General features: G+C 35.0%; 1 protein-coding gene across 10 annotated transcripts in view; it reads left to right on the top strand.

The window, feature by feature from the left end:
- ARAP2 (ArfGAP with RhoGAP domain, ankyrin repeat and PH domain 2) overlaps positions 1-20,140 on the top strand; it is a 144,134-nt gene that overhangs the window by 106,063 nt on the left and 17,931 nt on the right. For 8 of the 10 annotated variants that reach the window (XM_085578571.1, XM_085578573.1, XM_085578577.1 and 5 more), the window contains 3 exons: positions 131-194; positions 4,708-4,839; positions 8,152-11,414. In XM_085578571.1, coding sequence (XP_085434697.1) covers positions 131-194; positions 4,708-4,839; positions 8,152-8,502 — 547 coding nt within the window. In that variant the 3' untranslated portion in view covers positions 8,503-11,414. Of the gene's footprint in view, positions 1-130; positions 195-4,707; positions 4,840-8,151; positions 11,415-20,140 lie in introns of those variants that run through there. The other 2 variants (XM_085578576.1, XR_014955079.1) reach the window with 2 other exon arrangements.

Below are 20,140 nucleotides of genomic sequence, written 5' to 3'. Positions count from 1 at the left end.
ATACTTATAGATAGCATGAATGAATTTAAGCACTATTTGATGTAGTTTAGAAACCTATTTTTTATTATGTTTAAGTGTAGCAGGAGTCTTCATTGTTTTTCATGTTAATTATGTTAATGATGTGTTCTAGGTATATATGTTGTGATGGACAAGATGTGCAGATGGAATGGATGATCAGCATTTTTATGGCACAGGTACTAACTAACCTGATCAGAAAATGTAATTTATTCTGCTGTTATGAAAATCCCTTTAAATATACATGTGCTATATATAAGGTTGGGTTCCAAAGTTTCTGGAATACTTCATGCACTAAAAATGCCAAAAGATGTGTTTTAATCCATGAAGACTGTGAGTGCTCTGAGAGTGAGTATGAACATTAGATTGTGGTATCATCTCCCCATCCCACCCTGCTGTGTTGTAGAGAAGTTTGGTAATGAAGGACAATTATTTCCTTCACGGAAAGCTCTTGTGGGTGAAATTTTGGCCATTGACCTAAAGGGTGTGTCTGTGTGCACCAGCCAAGTGCTATTTCTCTGCTTACTAGTTTGGATGCTGCTAAAGTAGTCATGAAAGAAGGGTGTAATGTTTAAAAGCATTACATTAGTCGTGTGAAGTAGCCCAATTGAAGAGCTGTGCCAATATGGCTTTATTTCTCTGGTATCCAGGTTTGTTTAATTAACATTGGCAATTCATTGTGTTGGGAAGGCTTTATCCTGAATTAAGTACTCTTCTGCTTGCTGTGAGATTGTAAGGAGGGTATATGTTTGAGTAGCATACAACACATCCTTGGAAATGGAGTTTAATATTTGCATTGGAGAAGTGGAAGCAAGTGAGGTGGGAAGAATTTTGCCTGACAGGAGACTGGAACATAGTTTAAGGTTTTAACAGGATTTTGTATCTGTGTCAGATTTTTCTTTTTCCCCATGATGTTCAAGGAGCTCTGCAGGATATCACTGTGAATAAACATTGCTAGATTTATGATTACCTGGGAGCTTTGTGTTGCATAAAGTAGGATGAGCACAAGACTGTTGAAATACAGACTTAGTGACTTTCTAAAACAGAATCTGACTTTCATAGATAGTAGTGCTAGAAGTATAATGCATGCCTTGAAAGTAAGACTTCCAAATTCTTGTCTTATTCAGCTCCCTTAGCTGAAGTGACAGTTGTTGTTTCTATGGAAACATCTGGAATACATCTCATGGGCATAACATGAGCAGTATCACAACAAATAGGCTCAGAGGTTATTGATACAGGAAACTTAGAAGTAACTCATGCAAGCTTGGTAACTGTTGAAGTCCTTTTGACATAAAATCACAGTGAAGGACAGTCTTAGGATTCTACTCAGGCAGATGTAGAATGTTTCTTTAACAATATAGATAAAATACTGGAAGCCATTACTCAATGCCCAGGATAATTTTTCCTAACAGAAAAAAAAAATTAAATTATTTCATGTACATTAAAATGAATTCATACTATTATTTTTAAGGCTTTATTCCAATAAATGAAACTGCAATGAATTAGCAGTAGTATATAGAAAGGTTTTTTTGTTTGGCTTGATTTTTTTCTGGAAATTGTTGATTTTTTTTTACCAGTGTTCTGGACATCAGTAAAGTTGTCAGTTGATAGGCTACATGAGAAATGATGTGTTAATGATGCAGATTTAGTGTATTGTTCTTATTGCAATCTACTACTTCGTTACAGAGAAAGTCTCCTTAAGAATGCAATGCCTCGTATTGGTAAAGCTTGCTGTAAAATTTCTAAAAGGTCTTATACCATACAGCAGCAGAAAACTGTTACCACATTATCCCATTTCTAAACCAGAAAACTGCGAATGTCAACTGAGATTATTTCTAGTTATAATTTTTTAGTTGAGACCATCTCTAGGGAAGTCAGCTTGTTTTTTTACTTTATATGTTGTCAATGTATTTGAACACACATGTTAGAGAGACTGCAGGCAGGACATCTTTGTGAGTGGAATAACTTAGATTGGAAATTAAAAAATACTGTAAAATTGGTTTTGAAGTCTTAATACAGTGACATTTAATGATCTTGTGCAATTAAGAGGGACATAAACCAATATTACTGTGCTCCTCAGTGCTTGAGCAGACTAAAGTTTTATTAGTAATTAATATCAGTAAGATAGTAGTACTGTTACTATTTTTCCCTGTTGTCTGATAATGTTTATTCCTGTAGTATAAATAGTGCAGAGTATATAAATAGCAAAGTGTAGGTACTGCTGTAATCTAGTGACAAGAGTACTTTGATACAGGCAATGAAGTTAACGCAGAGGTTATTAATCTTCCATTTCAAGCTGGTACATACTAAGTGTTTCAAGTAGGAGAAAGGTTTCTTTCAGTTCTATGCAAAACCATCCTGAAAAGCATGATTCTTGAATTCTATAATAGTTATGTACAAAATCTCTTAAGAGTGTTCATAGCATACAATTGGAAGTAATTAATTGGAATGAAGATGGACACAATAGTTTTTTTCCAGTTTTCTTGCCTTTGATCAGCTGGAGGCTCATTATACTACCATGAGGTGCAGTTGAACAGAGGGGTCAAAACTATGAATAAATACATTTTTTATGTGGCTTAATATGTTGCTAGTATTTCTGATATACTTTCTCAGAGTTCTATTCTAAGAAATGTCACAGGCACAAAAGGGAAATCAGGCTGCTTAGCTGACAGGAATGGTTTCCTTAGGCTTGCTGGGAATTAAGGCAGACAGTTTTCTTCAGAAGCTGATTAAAATTTCTCCATCACTTTCTGGGTTGTGTTTGTTTGTTGTATCTAGATCCACAATAAACTGATTTTGGTTGGCAAGAGCTGCTCTTTCAGATAATAACTTGTCATTTTATTGGAAGAAAATGTTCTCAATGGAGAGAACTCTTCACTGGAGAGAACTTGATTCACAGACTTTTGCATCACTCTGGTCACATCATATATGAGAATTTTTTACTCTATGAAGATATGAGCCTATAATATACTTTTTCTAAATTTGGAACCAAAGCTTTTGATTTCTAGTCAACCATCATGAGTCAGCAATCACTGATTCTGATTGGTGTTAATGGTAATGCTCTTTTTACTTGCAGACCATGTACAAGTATGATCATAGCCCCACAGCTGTTTTTTAAAATACAGTCTTCAACAGACTTGCTTAATGGATTTGCAGTCTTGGCTTGCCAGTTTACTTTGGAGTTGTGCTGATTTAGCTGTAGGCCTTGAACATTCTCTTTGATTCACAAAATCTCCTGTTGATGATTTTTCAGTAAAATAGTCTCCAAATACCTTCTCCTCAAATCTGTCCTTCTGGTTTTTATTAGCATTACCTGAGGACTGTGAGCTCATGTGCTCAAATTTGAAATGATCAGTAAGTAATTTATGTTTTTTTACTGCCCTTCTCTTCCCAGTCTTGTTTTTCATTCACAGTGAAACTTCACATTTTTCCCCAAAACTGGCCTATTTCAATCGAGCTAAGGCAAAGACTACTGTTGAAACCAGATTTGTAGATTGTGCTTTGGATAACACAAAGTTGTTACCATAGGTTAAGCAATTATTTTGTATAAATTATTAATACAAATTTTCACAGAATTGCAGAATCAATTGATTTGGAAAGGAACTTTGAGATCATTGAGTCAAAGCTATTGACCCAACACTACCTTGTCAACCAGACCATGGCACTGAGTGACACATATAGTCTTTTCTTAAACACCTTCAGGTATGGTGACTGGTGACATTCCAATGTCTAGTCGCCCTTTTTGGGCAGAAACTCTTCCCAATATCCAACCTAAGCCTCCTCTAGTGCATCCCCATCTGGCTACAGCCTCCTGTCAGCAATTGTAGAGACCCGTCAGTCCCCCTGCGCCTCCTTTTCTCCAGGCTGAAGCCCCCAGCTCCCTCAGCTGCTCCCCACAAGCCTTGTGCTCCACACCCTTCCCCTGCTCCATTGCCCTTCTCTGGACACGCTCCAGCCGCTCAAAGTCCTTCTTGCAGTGAGGGGCCCAAAACTGGGCACTGGGTTTGAGGCGTGGCCTCACCAGTGCTGAGTACAGGGGAACAATCACTGCCCTGGTCCTGCTGGCCACACTGTTGCTGACACAGGCCAGGATTCCATTGGCCTTGGCCACCTGGGCACACCCTGGCTCATGTTCAGCAGCTGTGGACCAGCAGTCCCAGGTCCTTTTCCATTGGGCCACATTCCAGCCACTCTGCCCCAGCCTCTAGCACTGCAACTTGGGTTGTTGTGGCCCAAGTGTTGTACCCTGCACTTTGTTCTTTGTTCACCAAGAAACACATCTTTAAATGCTTGCACATTGAGATAGTTTTATCTTATTTCAGAAACTTTTGTTGGGACTCCTGAAAGCATGCTTCTGTGGAATTTTGAAATTGTAAAACAAGTCAATATGTATGTCACATTTGATGATATTTTCTATTTTTTGGGGAAAATGAGAATAATATTAAGGAAAAAAAAGTGTTTGATACATGAGAATTATGTAGAGACGTTTTGGTTCTTTTCACTCAACATTGTGCAGCACTTATGAAATATTAATGTAATTTTAAGCATCATAGTGTTTTTCCCTTTCTCTCTCAAGAGGAGGGCATGGTATTGTGCAGTATATAGCTTTTTCCAAGGGAGTTTTACATACCAAAGAATTTTGTATATTTATGAAATTGTACATGGAAAATAAGGAATCATTTCGTTTTTCAGCATGCAGATATATGGCCACCTGCTGGGAAAGCAAGAAAACAGTCCATAACTAAAAGTCCAAAGATCAGAGGCTTACCACTAATTCCCATTCATCAGGAGAAGAGCACTTGTAAAATCAGAGGGAATACAGAGGTAAGTGGGTTTTAAACTTGATATAGAACTTTTAACCACAATGCTGTAATAAGCAGTCCAATAATAATTAACTCCCTAGAGCTGAATAAATATAAAATGCAGATGCTCTTATTATCAATGCCCCTTCCAATATTTTGTCATTAAAGGAACATTTAGGACAATTTAATGTAAGAAAGCTATTGTAGTCTCAAGTTGCATAACCTCTCTGGATGTTCAGTAAATCACAATGGACTTTTATTTGTGCTTGGTTTTGGTTTTTTTTTTTTGAGTAGAGATTGTTCATTAGGAGTAAATAAGACTTTTAGCTGGAAATATTATGCACATTATTACAGTATGGATTTTATTTTTAATAAGATCCTCGAAAACTGTCCTGCATGTGTATCTTATGGTATTTTTTCTTCTCTCTAAAAAGCTGCACATTTTTAGTTTTCTACTCTGTGAATATAATGGAAAAGCTCAGATGGAACTAATGTTGATACATTTAAGTCGTACTATTATTAGTCCCAAAGAAGAATGAGAGGCTTTAGTTACAACTCTCTGAATAGACTGAGCTTTGTTACTACATTACGTGCACTAGTGATGTATCTGAACCTTATCATATTAGGTTGAGATTACTTTCTGGTATCCACATAGGGATACTGATCTCTGTGGAGAGAACTTGCCTTAACTCAGCTGAGATGAAGCAATGGAGGCACTGTTCTACTTGGGAATACTAGTAGTAACTAACCTGACTGCAGCAGTGAATAAGTGTTGAAACAATAGCTTGGTTCTTGGACTGCAGCAGTATAATTTCTTGCACATTTTAGAACATTTTGAAAGGAGGAATTAATATGGGATATATTATCCCCACTAACAGAGATGGTGGTTCAGGTACAGAGTGGTAAAGTTGACTTTTTCCATAGTAAACCAAAAGCAAGAGGCAGGCATAATGCTTTCTATAAAAGACAACTCCATCTTGTGTTACACTTGAAGAAAGAATTTCTGCTCTGCCTGACTACAAGAGTATAAAACCATGTGAATATAAGTATTTTGTAATTTGTTTGCAAGCTTTTGTATTTTAATTTATCCTTTTTAACCTTCTCTCAAAAAGTATTTTTGCAATTTTTAATAAGTTCTTTCTGATGCTTGTATTTTCATACTTCTTTGATGAAAGTAAATCTTATTTCTTGTCAGTCAAAAAACTTCATAACCCTTAGGTGTGTCTCTTACCTGTTCTTTATGCAAGTACACTTGAAACCTCTAGTACATTCTTTGAGATGGCTACAAATGCAGACATTTCAGGATTAAAGTCTTATTGGATTTTGAGCTTTATGATTAAAAATTCTTAATGCTTTATAGTACTGTATGTATCTTTTTTTTTTTTTTTTTTGGATAATTTGCTTTACTAGGGAGGACTCAATGTTTTGTACACCGCAAATTTGAGGAGGTCTCAATTTAAACTTAAAATCAGAAATCCATGGTCTTCATTATTTATGGCATGACTAAATCTTGAGAATTTTTATGGAAAAGGTGTTTGCATACTTTAGGAAGGTTAACATAAAAATGCATAATGAAAAATAAAAACTAATGCTTTTTTTACATGGAAAGCTAAATCTGGAATGAACAGTAAAACAGTGGTAGAAGGTATATGTATATATATGATACAGTTTATTAAGAAGAAATATTATACAGCAGTGGAGTCAATTTAAAAAAATGTACCATTGGGAGACCATGCCTTCAGTTTTTCCATGAATTTGAGTACTCTTTCGACATGCAAGAGTATCTCAGTTTTAAGAGATTAGAAAGTAATACCAGGAACAAGCATTTTCTGAAATATGCTGGTTTATGGAAAACTGAGGTCTATTTACAGATCAATGAGTAAACTTGTAGTAGAAATGTCATCAATTTATACAGACAGGAGAAGAGACTGAAAATTTTCCAAACATAGAAAAAAGTAAGATCTTTGTGAGAGAAAGATGACTGAGGGGGGAAAAAACCCAAACTGCTATAAGCTCAAAAATACCCAGAAATTGAGTTTAATATTAATATTTTTTGCTAAAATGTCTATATTGAATGTCTGATTTTTCCTCATTGTTGGAAGCAGTTTTATTGTCTGTTATCAAGATAAATGTATAATATCAAAGGTTTGAGAGACTCAATAACTAAGAATCCTAATAACAAATAGAACCAAAACATTTTGGTTATTTCTACTCTACTTGTTGCACATGTGGATAGTGCATTTGAAATATGTGTATTTTTCATATAGAATTATTTAATTGAAATAGAAATATATTGCTGTGTATCTGCAGGAGGAAAAGTCTTTTCTTTCAAGCATGATCAAATATCATACTGACTTACAATAGGTCATACAAGAAAGGCCAAAACCATTCTATAATTCTGTGTATCTAAACTTGCTCCTCTCTAATGTTTGAGTAGTTTTTAATGTTTGTTTTAACATATAGGAGGTATTAAGATGCCAAGGAACAAGTTGCTCATATGCTGTGGGTGAATAACTACATAAAAAATGCAGTAGAACTGAACAAGTTCCACACAGGAAATACAAAAAGACTCAAAGTCTCCCTCAGCTTTCTCAGCCTTCTGGTTGTCAAGAAAGATGGCACACATGAAAAATATATTCCAGGACCTAATTTTCCTTTAGAATTACCAGGGTTTCCCACAAAAGGAATGTTCTACCTACTGCTGCACCACCAGGATATAACAATGCAAAATTAGATGCTGCATCTGGTTTACCTTTAATTTTCTACAGCTTAAGAACTTGAAAACAGACCACCAATATGCAAATTAAAAGAAGCCAGTCTTTATAACATATTAGTTAGTATTTAACAGCTGCTCAAAATGTTTTCATGATTGTTTAAAGTTCTCTCTCATGTATTCATGTTGCTCAGCCATTAGATTATCAAAACTGCAATATACAGTTGTATTAATTCCTCCAAACAGTTCTAGGTCTTTAATAGTATACAGAGCTGCTGTAAAATGCTAAACTTTAGTCTACTGTGGTCGAATGAAAAATCAAATTGTGATTATATGAAAATAAATCGTCATGTCTTCATTGGCATGGTGCATGATTTATGTAAATTTCAGAAGTATTGCTAATTGAGAATTTGCTCACTAAAAATGCTTCCTAAATGATACTATGACAATTGTGGTAATTTAAAACCGACTTTGCTGTCTCAGCTCTTGAGTAAAATTAATTTTTTTCTTTAAAACTTATGTGAAACTAAGCAAAAACAGCAGTCGAAACATATTTTTTTTTTAATATGGTGTGAATGAACTTTTTGAATGAACTTTATTTCTTTTTGCTTGTTTGGTAAGAATATAGATCTACAAGGTGGAAAATCAAGATTTGGTGAATGTCATGATAATGAACTTCTGGGAGAAACAAAAAACTTGAAAGAAAAAGCATCTATTGTGGCACTATGTTTGGAAAGAAAGGAGGAGAAAGGGCGAAATCATACAAAAATACGTCAAAACTTGACTTCTGAAGACGATGCAGGCTCAGGGATGACTGAATTATACCAAATACCACATAAGACACTGAAGAAAAATAAAAACAAAACAAACAAATCTACTTTGGAACTAGATAGTAAATTGCCATCACATGTGATTCAGGAACTAAATACTGTGTTGCAGAAGAACAGAGCACTTCATGAAACCTCCAGCTGAATTCCTGAGCCTGAAGTGTAATACTTATATATATATATATATATATATATATATATATATATATTCTTGTATTATGTATATGTGTATACATATATATATTGTGTGTATTTTCTGTTCAAAAGTAGTCTGTTTTGATTTATCTAATTTGTACAGTGCAGAAGGAAATAGAATTTGTTTATATGCAGCTATTGATTTTGTGTATGTGTATGCCCAGTGTTATAATTTAAGAGTGAACTGGGACAACTGATTATGTAAAACTCCTGAAGTTTGGAAGTTTTCTGTGCAGTGCAAGGACACCAGGGTTTGTCTATTTTGTTGTTGTTTGTTTCAGATTTTATTTGATACAAGGATTTTAAGGATTGTCAAAAAGTTTTGCTGTTTATACTCTGTCCCACCTTGTGAATACTGGAGAGATATTTTTAAAAGACAAGATACTCTGAAATTCATGCTGTTGGCCTGCAATATTTTTAATTGTTTAACAGTATAAAAAATTAGTAACATCTGATTTGAAATTGATTTTTGTTGGTTTTGTTGGTTTGGTTTTTTTAATTTGTAGTTTTGTTTGTAAGAAGAAAATTAGTTTTTGCTTCCAAAGAATTGTCCTCTGGCAAGGCATCATGTGAAGGAATCAAAAGGGAGAGAAATGTAGTAGTTGAGGCAATGTATTAATTCTTGTATCTTGAAGCTGTGTCTCTAGGGTGTACATCTGATTATTACATCTAAGTAATGAAACTGTTGAGGAGAACAAAAAAAAAAGTCTTCAAAGCAATGTCTAATGGGTATGTGAATTGGGAGAATAGCACTATCTCAGTGGGCTGAAGTACTTTTTTAAGCAGGCCTTGCTCAGCTCAGGGTGACAAAGGCAGGGTTTTCTGTTGCTCTTTGGATGGAGCTTGCTTGGTGCTAACAAAGTTGCTGACCTGCCATGAATATTTAGTATTTAAATGAGAAGTAAAATCCTTTAAGAAAAAATGGTGTCCACACAAACAAATCAGAACAGTGCCAACATACCAAGTGTTAAGAAGTGCCAAATTATAAATGGGGGAAGAGATTTACCCCTCTCTTTACCATGAGGACCAAGTTAATAGTATTCTGTTTGCAGGGACTAGCAAATGCTTGTCCTACAACTTTACCACTGCTCTTCTGAGTGAGAGGGCTGGTGCCAGGGTTGAGAAAACAGCCTTGCTTGCTGCCTTCTGCATATAAGGTAGCAGTTCCTGAAGATAGTGAAGTACCAAACTACAGCTACTTTGATTTTTAGATCCAGAGTTCCTTAAGTTTAAAATTCAGCATTCCTTTTCAAAACAAAACCTATTCAAGGAATGAAATTTTTAGTTATAGATTTTATCTTCACTTATCCCTTGGGAATGCTGATTTTACTTTGTTCCATAGCACGTGGATGGGCAGAAGGCACTGCTGTGCTGAGGCTGTTCTCAGGTGTTGTAGATGCTGTCTGGTTAAGCAGCAGACCAGATCTCTAATGAGCTCACAAAGCACCTTTGCTTCAAGGGAGACATTAATAAGTGCATCTGCTCATTTTTGCTGCTGTCCCTTTTGTGGTCTGACTAGTCACACTGCCACAGATTTTCACCAGCCTTTTAAGAACTTACTGATGCCTTTAGTGTTTGATTGGAATTGGCCAGATCTCTTAGAGTAGGAGAGAGGAAGCAGAGAAGCAGTATGCTCACTTACTCCTGCCTCTATTTTTGGTAGTCACAGGTGCCCTAACATTTCTCACATCATTTACTTCCACTCTTGATTACATTGAATGGCTTAATTGGAAAAATAATTTGTTTGATTGAAGAAATTAGACAAGTGACTCAAATAATGTGTCTGGCAACTCTGCTAGGAAGCACAGAGAAAATGAGATCAAACTCAAATATTTTATAGTAGTATTTATTATTCTGGAATGTAGCACTGACAAAGCAAGTCTAGTCTTTCAGACTTTGCATCTACCTTATTTTACCAGTTGTTAAAACTGAAACAAGTTTGTAGATTTTAATTGTTCCAGTGCCCTATTGACTGTTTTGCTACCTTCACTTTGTAATTGAGCTTCTTCTAATCATTGAGGCTCTGTCTCAAGAAAGCATATCAGCCTGAACTCAAATTTTATTGATTAAAGCTGGTGCTTAATGTTAATAAACATCCTTAAATGCTGATTTGAAGAGGGGACTACTGTCAGCAGGAGAAATTGCTTTACTTTCTGTCAGGCTGGACTTGAATGTACTATTTACAGTTGTACTTTTATTTGCAGTTATTTCTCAGTATTGAGTTATGGTTCTTATATTGTTTATCTTTTTATTGGGACCTTAAGAATGACATTCACTTCACTGCTGAAATGATGCTTCATGCATCATTTAAGCCACTACACTAATGGAATAAATGGAGCAGTGGAAGAGTTTTGTGCATTGGAGTGAATATATCCATGAAGAAAATGGTTTGTGTATTTTTATTGGTTCTAAGGACTACAGAAACATTTGTTCTATTTCAAAACCATGTCACAGGTAAAATATCTGTATAGCTGCTGCTAACAGGCCATAAAAATCAAGAAGATGTGTAATAAAATGTGTTTAAATTTGGTGTTATATTTATACATATACAAACACATTTATGTGCGCATTCACAGAGGCACACTGAATGGTGACAGTCTTAACACCAGTAAAATTCATTTGGGGAAGTAGAAATTCAATTTGCAATAAATTATTTTATATAGGTGCCAAAGTTTTGAACAAAACATCTGACACATTATTGTTGCACTACACGTTTCAGACTGATCTAAGATCTGCAGAATAAATGTGGTTTGTTGTGATATCTTAATGATTATTGATATTTTGTTTTTCCTGTGCCATGTTAAGAACTGGTAAAGTGTAATTTTTAGAGAATTGTAATTGAATAAATGCTGTTTCCCAGAACTGGGTGATGGATTTTTTCAGAAAAAAAAAAAAAGAAAGAATGTTAAAAATCTGCACAATGAAGTTAAATGGGCGACTGGTATTTTATGTATGGGCCTATAACATTTAGAAGACTAAGATTAATATCTTAATAAATCTTAGTAAATCTCAAGTTCATCATTACCTCATTAAACTTCTACAGTCATGACAGGTAGGTGTAAAGTTGACATGTAACCATTGTTTTTGTTGTTAAGATAACGCCAGTGTGGGATTTTTTTTCCACATTTATTAGGATGAGTGAGGGAAGCAAGTGAAAACCCAAGAAGAAATATGAGCTAGATTCTTCATTTTCTTTTTCTTTACTTAAGCTGGATATTGTCTGCTATTTTAGATTTTTTTCTTCAAAACCGATCTCTTTCTGAGGTACTATTTTGGGATGCCAGTTCAAAAGAGCAGTTTGACTAATAGGTTTTGTGCCTCAGTGGAGATTGCCTTAGTGTGGGGTCAGTTTCACCAGCTGGGACATACAGAGTGTGCTTGTGCAGAACTTGCCTTTACTGAGTTACTGGGGTTGAGATGCAATTTTTGCATTAAAAGGTTTTGCAAATGTTATCCGAGAATCGGTCCAGTGTGGAAAGGATATCCCCAAAGATTTCTTCAGTTAATGGGAAAGGCTTGGCCATATCATTGATTTTTGTTTCTTTTTTGGAAAGAGCTCTGGGCTGTTCTGCCTAAGGCAAGTTGTTAGGATGCCTCTAGCTCTATTTGCCAGAGGCACCCCTGGGGTGCCTTTTTCTGTCATGTATGGGGATAGTTTTAGACTGCTCTGGAGATACAGGGTTTATCTGAGAGTAAAAGTTACAGGAATTTTATCTCGCTGCTATGATTTTTGTCTCCCCTGATACAGTGCTGGCACGGTTTGTGTTCCTATGAGTGCTGCCAGGTTTCCACCATCTCCACAACTCAAATTCCAGAATGGAAGTCTAAGAAAATATTTACATGCTCTGCTGGGGACGGAGCTGGTACCTGCACCCTGTTATATCACCACTCTGATTTTTAAATCATGTTTTCCAGTGCGGTCTATTTCAGTGTGAGAGTCAGCTATCAGGCTTTGCTTGAATTTGAGCTACATCAGCTTCATTTCTGCTTGAGTCCAAATGGAAACTGGGGAAAAAAAAAAAAAAATCAAAAACAAGTACTGACTTGAGTCCCTGTTTAGAACATAGAATGCTTTAAAAATTATTTTGATTTGGGCTACTTAAGAGAAAAATTTGGATTCAATAAATTGCATTGAGAAAACTGAACTATAGAAACAGGCTACCTTGATAGAAGGATTGAGTATATTCCAAGTTGAATTGTTTGCAAGAATATGTACTAACTTGCAAAACTGGGCAAGAAGTGGCAGGATTTCCTGGGGAGAGTCAGAATTCTCCAGTACAGTATTCCTGCTTCTGAACCACTGGAGAAATTCTCTGTGCTGTCAAAAAATGATGTATTTGTCAAACTCACTGTTTCTTGAGATTAGGCTGTTCTATTTAGAAAGGCAGAAAACACTCAGTTTGGAGATTACACTGCTTTACTTGTGGCTCCACTGAAAACGGAATCCATCTGCAGCTCAGTAAAGGGGGAAAAAAAATCCTGCTATTTTAGCTCTTACCACTGCTGTAGCGTATTGGTTTAGGTATGTTTAGTTATTGTCTTTGCTGAAATTTCTTTGAGCATATTCCTGTTATGCTTTGCCACTCATTTTTCACTATATATTCATTATGATCTGTGATGAGGAAGGAGGATGTGGATGTTAAGGCCAAATAAACAACTGTATCTTCCTGCTTACCTGTACTTTCACTGCACTTCAGAATTTTGCTTAGTCTACCTGAACTTGCTTGAATCCTGCTTCTTTTTGCTCTAGACTGTTCTGCATCTTAGAGTCTGTAATATCCTAATCTTTAAGGTATCTTATATACACACTCGCACTCTGGTCTAATAAATGGTTCAAACTCTAGCCATGTCTGGTTGGATCCCATGACATCTCTAAATATTTATTTTTCTGCTGTTTGCAGGTAGTATGTTCATTACAGTCCAGACCATCACGTTAAGGTGCCTTAACCTTTTTTTTAAGTTCTGTTGGAGCTGTTCTCAGTGCTACCACAGAGAAAGTGATTTTGCTTAAATAACCATGAGAGATTTAGATGTTGGCCAATAGGTATTCCAAAGTTCTGTCACTCACTCCTCTGAAGATCTTCTACATACTTACATTTGTATTCCTCAGCCAGTCAGAAGGCAAACTAAAGGAAATGTATTCTCTCTGCCTTTCTAAATTATTTTAGTTCAGTTCCGTAATGATTCTATAATAATTGCTTGTGCCTGGTAATAACACAGTTTCTTGCAAACTATACCTTTGGCTACATAAAGTGTTTTCTTTCAGAATTTAATTAACATTGGTTTGTCCAGTACTGCAGACAGTTTCAGAACTAATAGGTTGAGGTTTGCTTTATGTATGAGTTTTATTACATTGTTTTCTCTCCATCCACATTTACAATATGTTTCATTTAAAAGCAAGTAATTTCTTTGTATTTGACTATATTGGCTTTATGTGTCTATTTAAATTACAGCATGATTGAAATGCCATTTCTTCAAATATTTCTTCAAATTGTAGCCATTAGCCTTTAGTTTATTGTGTCCAGCACTTACATTTGCTTTCAGATTGTCTTTTTTTCCCACTGTTTACTCATTCATCCTGCATATTCAGACTATTAAAGCTCATTAAATGATAAATATTTTAAACTGCATATAAAAATTCTGTGGTTTTCCCAAGCTGTTACAAGTAGAACATTTTTCACATGAGAATCCTTACAGGCTTTCCTTCTAGAGGAAATCAGGTTTCATGAGAGATTACAGAATTTTGATGTAGGAGAATGTGTCTTGAAGTCTTGGTTAAATCATTGAGGGGAACAAGAGTACACTTTGTCCATAACCTAGAGATAGTAGGATTGGTTCCCTTTCTGTCACTTCTTGATCTCATATAATGCAGCTTGGCCAGGTAAATGAGGTTTGAAAATGTTTGCATAGGATCTGTTCTAAAAACTAGAAAACAGAAAGTCAAATATGAAGCATCTCTAAAATTGCAATAAATCTGACCATTAGTTTAAGATAGTTTCTGGTTTTACTCATTAAATAGTAAATGCATTTTCACAGGTTTTTTTCCTTCCAGATTTTAGAAAAAAGTTCTCACTAGCTTGAGATTTCCTTGGATTTTCAGTATTAGTAACCAAGTCTAATTTAGAAAGTTTATTTTTCAAAACATAAATCTTGATACAAAAATGGTACTAGAGGTAATTTTTTAAAATTACCTTGTATAAAAGTTTGCTTTCTTTTATGCTAGCTGTATCATAACAGCATTAACTTGTTTAGTTCTCTCTGAATAGTATTTCTGGGATGCATATATTGTGATGATTATTGATCTTTTTTAATGTTGGTTGTGAAAAAAAATCAAAAGTTTTCCACCTATGACTGAATTAACAAAAAATACAAGTTTACATTATTTACCATTTACTCTTGGAGTTTATAAAAATAACCTTGCAGTTACATTACATAAAATATTGCTATTGAGATTCAACAGCACTGAATGTGTTGATTGCTTAAATAATACAACCTTGATTGGTTATGGACAGCGATGAGAAATTATTTATAGAAAATCTGATATTTCTGCAGTTAGCAGTTAATTTATCTCCAGTTGAGTCTCTTGCAGCCATCTCCTATTTCTCCAGAATTCTTTGGTTTCAAGAAAAGATATTAGCTTAGAATTCCAAATATACAGTCAGAAATTAATCTTGAAAATTCTATTACAAAAAAATAAAACCACAAACCACCTACAACAAATAACCTTCCTCTTTAATGTGTTTGCAAAAGCTTCCTTTATTGAATTATTTTTGAGAACCATTTAACAAAACAGAGGTAGAGGCACTGATGTTGAAATTCAAATCGGTTTTGTAGTAGATGGATGCTATTCACCTTAGAATAATTCTTTTTCCATCAGGTGGGTTATGGTGATCAAACAAATCTTTCAAAGTACTTGACTTCAGGTCAGAATTCAATGGTGAGCTGTTGCACCTGTGTTTTGCTGAGGACCTCAAAGGTGAATGTTGTCTACATGGTTTCATCAAATTTTTATTTCAGATATTGTGAGGCAGTTCAAAGTAGTAGAATTTAGGACTTTCTGTAATTCTCTTCCAGCCTGTGGACACTGTAGTTCTGTAAAGAGCACAATGATTTTCCACTTTTGAGCAGGTGCTCTGACCTGTACCTGAGACTTGCACTCCTGAGCCATGCCAAAACCATATCTTAATAGTAAGTACATTTTCTTTGAGTTTGCAGTTTTATTGCCACTCTGGACTTTTTGAGAGAGACTAATGAAATCTATGGCCAAATAATAGTATTTTTGTGGAACTAACCTGATTTGTTTTTTTGATATATTCTGAAATGAACAGCCATGTTTTAAATGGACAAAGTTTTTTGTCTGGATTTTTGTCCAGATTTTCATTAACTTGTAACAGTGTTGAAATCTTTCAAATGTTTACCTTAAATAGAAGCTCCATCCTCACAGATACTGGAGGTTTGATGTGATTTGTTTTTTTTTTAGCTAATCAGACATGTCATATAGCCAGATATTTGATCTCTGGTGGACAGTGTGGTGTGTTTGAAGGTGTGTAACAAACCAGGAAATGTTAAATCATGTCATATGCTACCTGTTGGTGACGTTTTTTGATGATGCTCTTATATCACTTTAGTTTTCATACTAAAACTTTCATTACAATTAAAAGGTGATTCAAAGATATTTTACAAATCAACTAACATTATGCATTCAAGTTTTACTTTCAAGTTTTTGTTCGAGCTTTTTAAGCAGGCACAGCACTCGTTTTTTTCCTGATTGCACTAAGCAAAAGCAATGAATAGATAAGAAATATTGTTGTATTACCTTATTTCACCCTAGCACCTCCATTTTCAACACCTTTATTTTTTTATTATTATTTGTTAAACAAAGAGTGGTCAAATTGTTTTCTGGTGCACTCAGGCTCCTTACTATTAAGAGAATCTTTATCCTGGCCTGTTGTCAGCTGCTCAAAGATGAAAAATAAGTAGTAAAAATTAAAGACAGGTCTGTTGCTTCCAAAAGTATAGTATAGTGTATACTGCCTCTTTTTAGAAATGTTTTCAGATTTAGCTCTTGATATTCACTTTTCTATTCCCTAATGTATCATTAGTGAGACGAACACATAAAAATGGATCCTTCCCTCATGGCCTTAAAGGATCCTATTACAAGATTGTAAACTCACCGATCAAGTTATCTCTCTGCAATTAATGAACTGTGAAAAGAAATTGCACAGTGAAAGAATGTAGCTGTATTTATGATTAGGTCTTAAACAGAAGGCCAGTTTATATGCTACTTGGATTGAAAAAATTACTTACTTTCTCCCACTATATTTTTATTATCAAGATAAAATGTCTAGTAGGCCAACAGGTGTAAAAATTCTGAATGCAAGCAAAATTATATAGGCTTTATTCTGAGTAAAAAATGTCTCATGAACATTGCTATTTATATATTCCATTTTCAGACAATAACTGTAGTTTATGAAGAAGCTAGAGTTCACATCACCATCTGCTTTCAGTAACAACTTTTGAACTAATATGTAGACTAGAAACTGTTTTCTTTCCCTGAATCAGAACTTTTTGCTATGGATTTCTAGAAACAAACTGGATTTATTATTTTAAAAGTATTATTTAGTTTGTTTCACAATCAGTTAACTTAACAGTTAACTGAACCATGAGAAAGCTTTCCTATGAAGGCTGACACCTCCCCCATTCAGCATGCCAGACATTTTACACAATTGAAGAAAGAGACATGTTGCCACTTTTTATGTTCCTTTTTAAAACCAAATGCTTGTTCTCCTGTTCCCTGATATTTGTTTCTGCTTTATTTTAAGTTGTGGAACTCCAGTTTCACAGTGGAAGAGAAGAATTTCTCATCAGTTTATTTGGTGTTGCCCTAACCATTTACAGGTGAAGGAGGTGTGTTGCTTTAAAGAGGTTTCAGAATAAGGTGATTGATCAGCTGGTTTGACAGCAGTAAAAGTTCCCCAGGAAGCTGCATCTGCATCTTCAAGAAACAAGTAAGATCATCTCACTGTGATCTACAATTTGATTCAGGTCCCCAAAGGCTAATGTCCAGCACATTAGGCATGTGATAATTGAACTGTTGAGAAGCAAAATATTAATGAACTGCCTTCCCTTTGGAAGTAATCTAGGTTTCTCATTACTAGCACTGCCAGCATTCTTGTTCTTAGTGTCTAATTGACGCTTAATGCCTCTCTCTTGGTGTCTCTAATTTTCCATAATTAATGTGCATGTAAAATGAATCGTGTAAATAATGTGTGCTTATATACCACATGCTGAATAATGTAAGCAAGCTATTATAGGTTGCTTATTTTTGCCCCTTGTGGTCTCTGGATCTCACAACTTTGCATTAACTTGAAGCTGGGAGGGAAAAATCTACCAGGCATCTCACCTCATTGAACCATAAAACCCAGAAACAGTGAAAAAAGTCTACAAGTAGGTTCTTTTTGTTTGTTTTTTGTTTGTTTTTCCATACCAAACCAGTCTAGTAAATAATAGACTGCAGGATTTTCAACTGATCGGTATTAGACTGTTTTACAAATATACATCTCTAAACTGGGTATGTTCTTAATATCTAAATGTCTTGCAGATGGTCTTTGTGACTACTTACCAAGACAAAAGTTGTCCACATTTGTAATATCTAGTGATATTATGAAGTACAAACATCAAGTTTTATAGATTGTTCAAATTAGATTGAGGGACTCGACCAAGTGGATTTTTTTTTTCCAATTTTAAGTATGGGCTGATTTTCCAGAAAATTTAATATCAGATTCACTAGGCAGAGAGTTGTTTTAGATTAGAGAATCAAAAATTTATTTTTATTTTTTTATAATCTTTTGTACCAGTCTCTGCAGTGCAGAATGCTGGCTTAGTACTATTGTATTTGATAACTGTGATTAAAGAAATAAAGATTTTCTCACTTTATTATTTTACTGCTGTTATTTTGTATTTAATCCTGCTTCCCTTGAAACCTTTACTGAGTTTAAAGAATTTTCAGTGAGACAGGTCAGGGAGTCTCAGCTCTCACAGAAAATAGGTACCATAAGAGTGTCATCTTTTAATGGTTATGTTTTTAATAACCTCTTTTCCAGTTGCTGCTTGTAATACACATTCTGTTTCATGGAAATCGAATAGAGTTTTCATTTTTCCTTATTGAAGTTAGAAAGGGCTTGCTCATCAGAATTCTGTACCAGTTCTCTTTTTTCCTCTCTTCATTTATCACCTGCCCCTGGAAATTGCATGAAGGTTGAATCTTGGTCCATGCAGCAATCTGGCAGCTAGGATGCCTTATTTTGATACATTTTTCCATACAGATTCAAATAAAAATGAATTTTAAATTAGAGAAAAAAAATAAATATAGATTCAGCTTAATTGGAGGCAAACTTATGGGGTCCTGACTACAGCAAAGCTGTCTGTAATTGTAAATATAAACAGCACTCCATTATTGCATGTCTGTTATAAACTTGAAGAAAATGGTTGTCTAGCAGGCTGGGGACACATACACTTCTGTGCTTGTACGTGAATATTTTGAATGAAAATATTTAGTTATGGCCCTTCTCTTTTGCAGTTCATCAGGTTTTTTTTCTCTAATGCTAACGCCCCTTCTGCTGCTGTGAGTTGCTGTGCATATGTATATTAAATATATTTCAAAGTTGCTGTCGTTGCCTTGTGGTGAAGCCGATAGCAGGTGTGCTGTTGAAGCCAAGTGGATTGCCTTGTCCAGGAATGCCAACCTGACCTTTGCTGCACTGGCTCCATTTTTCCCTTTACTCAGCCTCACCCTACCCATGCTTTCTGTAATTACAGGGAGAGAGGTTCCTCCAGTCCCACTGACATATTTTCTAGGGTCAGATTAAATTAGGACCTCTCTGTTCTACACAGGTTGGGAAATGGTCCCACACCTCAATTACCAAAACATTGGTGGGAACATTATGGGTGTCAAACACTAGTAGTGATATTTTTAAAACAGCAGTGCAGAGATGAGGGACAAGTGCCTCCACTTTCATGCCATAGAGATTTTTGTTGATTTGTGGGTGACAGGGAAATAGGGGAAAAAGTTAATCATCATTAATGCAGTACTGGAGAAGAATTATTAATACATTAGCTCAAACACCACCACCCCACACAAAGTCCCCTGCCTGTAAAAAGCAGTGATTGTTTTTGAAACATTGTTAAAAAAAAGTTGTTTCAGTTCTCCAGGAGTGTTAAGTCCTGTTTTAAAATATTATAGAAGAACTATTAATCAGTAGCCAGTAGGTGAACACAGCATTATTTCAGTAGTCTTTGAATTATAAATTAATATTTAAAGTTCAATGAAAAAATATTTAAGCAATTTGCTAAAAAATTGCATTTTCAAGCTGTTTTTTTTCAAAAATTTAAATTGGCACAGATCAAACCTTAAATCTAAATGAAAGTCCAGTATCAGCATCATGTACCAAAGTGAAATCACATTTTTATATACACATAAGTGTTAAATTCAAGTTCAGCAAAAAAACCGTTTGTATCTTAACTTACAGAAAATGACTAGCATCCTATTAAAATCAGGTCAAGGGAAAAAAGGTTTAGCTAAACCTTTT

The sequence above is a fragment of the Lonchura striata genome, chromosome 4 (genome assembly GCF_050655825.1).
Source record: "Lonchura striata isolate lonStrDom1 chromosome 4, ASM5065582v1, whole genome shotgun sequence".
NCBI classification, from domain to species: domain Eukaryota; kingdom Metazoa; phylum Chordata; class Aves; order Passeriformes; family Estrildidae; genus Lonchura; species Lonchura striata.
Note: the sequence above shows the minus strand (reverse complement) of the source record. Positions and strands in the feature narration are given on the sequence as shown.